At 45.6% G+C, this 7124-nt stretch overlaps 1 protein-coding gene across 7 annotated transcripts in view; it reads right to left on the reverse strand.

The window, feature by feature from the left end:
* The window catches only part of LOC147097633 (uncharacterized), a 165801-nt gene that overhangs the window by 61210 nt on the left and 97467 nt on the right, over positions 1 to 7124 (reverse strand). For all 7 annotated transcript variants that reach the window (XM_085971620.1, XM_085971616.1, XM_085971619.1 and 4 more), the window contains exon 8: positions 6807 to 7019. In XM_085971620.1, the coding sequence (XP_085827746.1) occupies positions 6807 to 7019 (213 nt within the window). The remainder of the gene's footprint in view (positions 1 to 6806; positions 7020 to 7124) is intronic.

Raw genomic sequence — 7124 nt, forward strand, 5'->3', positions numbered from 1 at the left:
AACATGGTCAGCACTGTGCTTGTTGAGCCATGTCCCTGAAATATCCGAGTCTGGTTCTAAACAACTTATGCTGTCTATCCTGACTTGCTGCATACACTGGAACAGGATTCACCGCATGAAGGAGAAGGTAATTGTACAGGTGTGTGTGTGCTCAGCGGTGATGGTAGCTTTAAAAAAAAAAAAAATTTGTTCACGGGATGTGGACGTCGCCGGCAAGGCTGGAATTTATTGCCCGTCCCTAATTGCCCGTGAGAAGGTGGTGGTGAGCCGCCTTCTTGAACCGCTGCAGTCCACGTGGTGAAGGTACTCCCACAGTGCTACCGGTTATAAATCTCATCATCATAAAGAAACTGCTCCTGAAATAACGCTGGGTGGCCAGCTGGTGGCGCCGTCCAAGGAGTATAAATACTCGGGCATGGGCCCAGCTTGTCCAGGGAAATTTTGTAAGACAGGAACTAGTGAAGTACAACTAGACCTCCATGTTCTGAAACAAGTTGATTAAAGCCTTGCTTTATACTCGAACCAAGTGCGTAGTGAGTTTTATTACATCACTACCCACAGATCACCTCAAAGGAGTCAAATAAAAAGGTAAAGAACTTGCTTCTCAGAATATCCATTTACAGGATTCTTACCTGGAATAGTGTCTTTGTCTGTTTAATGCTCAGACTGAAGCAGTTCCGATTAGACGATGTCGGCTAAAAACCCCTTGCAGCGCATCCACTCAGGAATACTGGTGGCAGCGCACGTGGTATCTTTATAGGCTAATTATGGCATCTCATTTCTTTTTTTAAAGTTTCTGCTGAGTATTTACTAATAAGATTTGGTGAATGTTATTCCTCAATGTTCTTTCCCGAGGTAATCCTGAACTCCCCCTCTCAACCACTTCATATCCTGATCGAGCACATCAAACACCCACTTCCAACATAAAAAACCAGCCAGACAACGAGTTTGTAAGACACTATCACATCCCATCTCTTGCCCTATTAGTTTTCCCTCTCCCGAACCACCACCCCCCTCCAAATTAGGAGCAATCTTAAGCTCTCATTATATCTCATGTAATTAAGACCTGGTACCATCCTTGCTGCTGTTAAGGACATAAAGTGTAGAATGAGTAAAGCAATTAATTTCTCAGAACGTGTACAAGGCGTACTATCATGGACTTTATCCAACTCATTTAGTCTCCTGAGAAAAGCTTCTTTTAAGTTTCTGCCTACGCATAAATCCTTTCCACTTTTATCCCATTGTTTGCATCTTTTCAGAAGTTAAATGCCCAAAACAAGGCAACATGCCAAGTATGACCTACCCAATTTTTTAAATTTTTTTTAAGATCACTTTAAAGTCCATTGGCTCACTCTGTACATGGAGCAGAATAATCAATGTGACGTTGTTATATCACAATATACAGGAAACTTTTTTATCCGGCACCGACGGGACCGGCATGGTGCCAGTTTATCAAAAAGTCCGGATTAGAGAGAGGTATAGTAAAAGGTACGAGAGCTCCGTACACGGCCACAGATCCAGGCGTCCCTGTTGCATGACAACAGGTGCAGGAACCCCGGCCACAGATCCAGGCGTCCCTGTTACATGGCAACAGGTGCAGGAACCCCGGCCACAGATCCAGGCGTCCCTGTTGCATGGCAACAGGTGCAGGAACCCCGGCCACAGATCCAGGCGTCCCTGTTGCATGGCAACAGGTGCAGGAACCCCGGCCACAGATCCAGGCGAACCCCGGTTACACGGCCACAGATCCAGGAACGGCTGCTAATACAGGAAACTTCGCGATATCCGGCACCGACGGGACCGAGCTGCTGCCGATCAATCAAAACTTCCGGATAGACCAGCGCTAATGTTGAAGGATACGGAGGTTTTCATCTCCGTATCTGACAACAAACACTGTTGCTTAGCAACAGCTTGTAAACACTCGGCCCGTACCTTTGAAGCGTCTCTGAAGCTGTTGCTAAGCTACAGAGACGCTTTCCAGAGCCTGACTGTTTAAAAAAAAAAAAAAAAAAAAAAATGCTAGAAGAAAAAAAACCTAACCAAAACGGCTGCTGATTTCTGCTGTTAGATCGAGGTTTCCGGACATACAACCTCCGGATAAACCAAAGTTTCCTGTATGAAGTAAAACTTACCTGAACCTACTCCTGCATTTTGCCAGTTAACAGAGATTTCCGGTTATTTAGGTGCCGGTAAATCGAGAGCTTCCTGCAGTGGTCCTCAACGTCTGCTTATGTCACACAGTCAAGTCATTTTCAGTTACGTTAACCGTCCACCTTTCTTATTTTTGCCATTTCTAGAAAAAATTTCAATACTGCGTCTCCATATCTGGTTCTGTTTGCCCAGTTACTGTGTGCCTGTCAATCGCCCCGGAGCATTCTACTTTTCTGTCTCATCTACAAATCCAAGATATTCTACTTACAATGTCTTTGTAAAGGTCACTCATTAACATGCACAGGAGGATTTTCAGAGCTGATCCCATGGGGACCGGCTGGCTGCAGCTGCCCAAATAGAATGATTACCACTCAACTACTTAAAAAAAGTTTAACTTCTCATCCTTCCAGAGTCATCTTAAAAATGTTTAAAAAAAAAAAATTGTTCATGGGATGTGGGCGTCGCTGGCAAGGCCAGCATTTATTGCCCATCCCTAATTGCCCTCGAAGGTGGTGGTGAACCGCCTTCTTGAATCGCAGCGAGCAGTTAAGAGTCAACCACATTGCTGTGGGTCTGGAGTCACATATAGGTCAGACCGGGTAAGGGCAGCAGATTGCCTTCTCTAAAGGACATCAGTGCATGTTGTTAGCCTGGAAAGAGTAGACGACTGTGGTTTGATCATACACTCATCCCAACATCGAGTTACTCATATCCGATCCATTTCTATAGGAAAGCACTGAGGTTGCTTGCTGCTTTCAAGAGGGTGGTGGAAGAATCCACAGGGGAAACGAACCCGAGGCACTCGTGTGTCCGCCCTCGAGCTGCTTTCAGAGAAACACTGCTGAACTTGCAAGCAGGTTGCCAACTGCCTAGGCTTGGCGTGCGAGGAGAATGTAACCCCACAAGTCCCATCTATCGAAATAACAACAGAAAATGCTGGAAAAACTCAGCAGGTCAGGCAACATCCGTGGAGAGAAATTTGAGTTGACGTTTCGGGTCGAACCCTTCTTCAAAACTGGAAAGAAAATAGATCGAAGGCAGGGCTGCGATCGGGCAAAAGAAGTAAAAGAAACAAAAGCTGTAAAAGAGACAATAAAAAGGTATTCGAAGCTAGACGAGATGGTAATAGGCTGAGATTAGGTGTGAAGTGTACTGGCAGGGCAAGAGATAGCTGCCAGGTGTGAGAGAGAAGCAAAAGGAAAGGGTGGGGGGGGGGGGGAAAGGAGTGGAAAAATTACAAGAAAAAATGTAATAGGGGCCGAGGTTATGATCTGAAATTGTTGAACGGAAGGCTGCAGAGTGACTAATCGGAAGATGAGGTGCTGTTCCTCGAGTTTACGTTGAGCTTCCATGGAACAATACAAGAGGCCAAGGACGGTGAAGTCCGAGTGGGAATGGAGCGGTGAATTAAAGTGACAGGCGACCAGAAGCTCGGGGTCACCCTTACGGACCGAACGGAGGTGTTTCGCAAAGCGGTCACCCAATCTGCGTTTGGTCTCCCCAATGTAGAGGAGACCGCATCGTGAGCAGCGAATACAGTATACTAGATTGCGAGAAGTACAAGTAAATCGCTGTTTCACCTGGAAGGGGTGTTTGGGGCCCTGGACAGTGGAAAGGGGTGACGTATAGGGGCAGGTGTTACATCTCCTCCGCTTGCACGGGAAGGTGCCAGGCGAAGGGGAAGGGCTGTTTGGGGTGATAGAGGAGTGGACTAGGGTGTCTCGGAGGGAGCGGTCCCTACGGAATGCTGGGAGGGGAGGGGAAGATACGTTTGGTGGTGGGATCACTTTGGAGGTGGCGGAAATGCCGGAGGATGATCCGTTGAATGTGGAGGCTGGTGGGGTGAAAGGTGAGGACAAGGGGAACCCTATCGTGGATCCGGGAGGGAGGGGCAGGGGTGAGGGCAGAAGTGCGGGAGATAGAACTGACACGGTCGAGGGCAGTGTCAACCACGGTAGAGGGGAATCCTCGGTTGCGGAAAAAGGAAGACATGTCTGAAGCACTGGTGTGGAAGGTGGCATCGTCGGAGCAGATACGGCGGAGACGGAGAAACTGGGAGAATGGAATAGAGTCCTTACAGGAGGCAGGGTGGGAGGAAGTGTAGGCCAGGTAGCTGTGGGAGTCAGTGGGCTTGCAGTGGATATTTAGGGTCAGGTATGGTGAGGCACAATGAGCTGAGAAAACTAGATCAGGCCAAAACATGGACAGGAACACAACCATCAACTCGCCTACACTGTTAACAGCAGGTCTAGTGAAGCAGCAAGATCATTACTATCATCCCATACAGCAGCATTATCAATTATATTGTCAATAACCCCAAATTAAAGCATATCTCACCTTCACTAGAACTAAAACATTTAGTATAACTGGAGTTAGTGAACACAGGATGCTTTCTCCATCAAGTTTCCTCCCTATTCAGTTATTTGTAAAATATGGATGATACCATGCTTCTTATTCCAGTTTCACATTACACTATACTTGTCTAGACACTGACTGACTGTGCATGGCGCCAAAACGGATTACATTTCTCTTAATAAGTAGCTCATGAGTACAGTGTGCTGTTTGAAAGACAAATAATACAGTATAGTGACGGGATCACCACCACCGAGTGCCCATTCATTTCCGTGGGACAATTTGCAAGCTATAAATGTAATTTTCACATTTAAGCTTAAACTCAAGATCTATTTGAATCATATTTTGGCTAAATGCAGCTAAATACTTCAGACTGAGTTATTTAAATGGTTCAGCTGCAACGGTCAAGCTCCTTCTGTTCAGGATAAGGACCCCATCCAACACACCCGGGTTATAGTTCTACAGTCCATTTTGGTGAACAAGAGCAAAACTGCGTGGCAGCATTGGTACAGAAGGCCTTTATTTATATTTCAGTGAATTCCTCAGCCAGTCAAGTTAAGGGATGTTGGGTGCTCGAGAATGAAGCACTCACTTGCAGCGACTAGTGTCGCATCAAGCACTCACAGATGAAATGCAGCAGGATCCAGATTCAGAATAAAGATCCGCTGCAGTTCCCCAACAACGTGCTTTAGAAACATAGAAGATAGGAGTAGGCCATTCGGCCCCTCGAGCCTACTCCACCATTCAATGAGATCATGGCTGATCATCCAAATTCAGTACCCTGTCCCTGCTTTCTCCCCATATCCCTTGATCCCTTTAGCCTTAAGAAATATATCTAACTCCTTCTTGAATATATTTAATGAATTGGCCTCAACTGCCTTCTGTGGTAGAGAATTCCACAGGTTCACCACTCTCTGGGTGAAGAAATTCCTCCTTATCTCTGTCCTAAATGGCTTACCCCTTATCTTTAGACTGTGACCCCTGGTTCACAGGTTCAGTTCAGGTTCACAGTTTTAGGTTCAGACACAACAGAACAACCTCCTGCTGCAGAAGTGTGAGATTTACCATTTCCTACACTAGCCATCCTCCTGCCCCGGAGTGAGATTGAACATTTATCAAATTACACGGTGTCCATAGATTGAGGCTGCCCCAAACTTATTTTCAATAGGACCATGACATCCCATAAATTTGGGCTGGATTTGAAGAGAGGTCCCAAAGGAAAGGGTAAATCCCAAATCTCCTGGTTTTGCCAAATTGAAAAGAAATCTAAGCCTTTTAAAATTTAGTAAGGGATTGCAAGCTAGAAGCACACACACACACAATAATGTAATGCGGAGATGAAAGGCTTTCAAGCACAAGATCTTGCGAAGCAATCCTTGTGTCTCTCCGTTAATTCAACAGTTCTGGCAGAGGGGTCACTGGTCACCAGCTAGACACAGAGGCAGAAAAGACAAAAGGAGTGTATAAATGCAATACATATTTTAGAACGAATGGAGAGTTCAGCTTTGTGCAAGTACAGGAAACTCTCGTTTAAACGGCACCTAAATATCCAAAATTCTCTATTAACCGGCAAAATTCTCACTCCGAAAACAACACCTCAATAACCGGCAATGTTGCTGAGTCCGAGTCTCCCGCAGTGGCCGAGTTAGTCAGCGGGGGTAGTTCTCCAAACTGCCACTACTCGGCTTCTTGGCGCTGTCGGAATTCGGAACACCTCAACACCCCTGTAACAGGAGTCTGACTCTCCCGCGCTGCCGGTAGTCTCTTCTGATCCGCCATTTTACAGGGGTACTGTGTGTCTCCCACGCTGCTGGTAGTCACTGCACTGCATTACCCGCAACTGGCAGTACTGTACTTAATCAAACACCTTCCACCATCCATTTAACACAACATTCTGTGCGTGAGTACCCAATTACTGTATACTGCACATTTCTTGATTTTTAAAATTTTTTCTTGGTTAAAAATAGCCTCGGTAGATAACCTTCTCCGTCATCCGGAATTTTTGATCAACCGGCAACACGCCGGTCCTGTCGGTGCCGGATACCAAAGAGTTTCCTGTGTCAAGATATAATCAATGTATTTAATCACTGCAATTTGAAAACTGAACGTGGAGTTTTGGGTTGGGGGACAGCATCTTAAATTCAAATTGAAGTGTCGTATTGTTCTCTTTATATAGCAAATTAGGCAAAAAATCATGTAGTAAAATTAACACTGCTATTACCCAGGTTTTCCTAGTCCTTCAGACGGAACATTTTTGCCATCTCTGATGCTTCAATGATCAAGAGAATTGCTTTAAAACTCACGTTTGTTGGACTGTAGCGAATCTTCCCCTTGGGTCACCAAGGCAATTTTGGGAAGTGGTTGCTTGGGATGCACCGACGTTGTTTGCGAGCTAGTGTCCAGCGTTCCCATCAATCCATTTTGCTCCTGGAGTTCAGATTCCCCGGAACTATGCCCAGGTGGCAAATCTAGCTCCAGAACGGGCATTTCATCATCATCAGGATCAATTATCACCACTGGAAAAAAAAATTACATTAAAAATGATTTCAGCAGTTTAGATACCTAAACTCCTTCTCTGTAGGTCCATTGTCCGAAATGTACAAATTGAAAACGCCCAAAGT

Source organism: Somniosus microcephalus, chromosome 31, assembly GCF_052327205.1.
Source record: "Somniosus microcephalus isolate GS21.2 chromosome 31, FLI_Smic_1.0, whole genome shotgun sequence".
Lineage (NCBI taxonomy): Eukaryota > Metazoa > Chordata > Chondrichthyes > Squaliformes > Somniosidae > Somniosus > Somniosus microcephalus.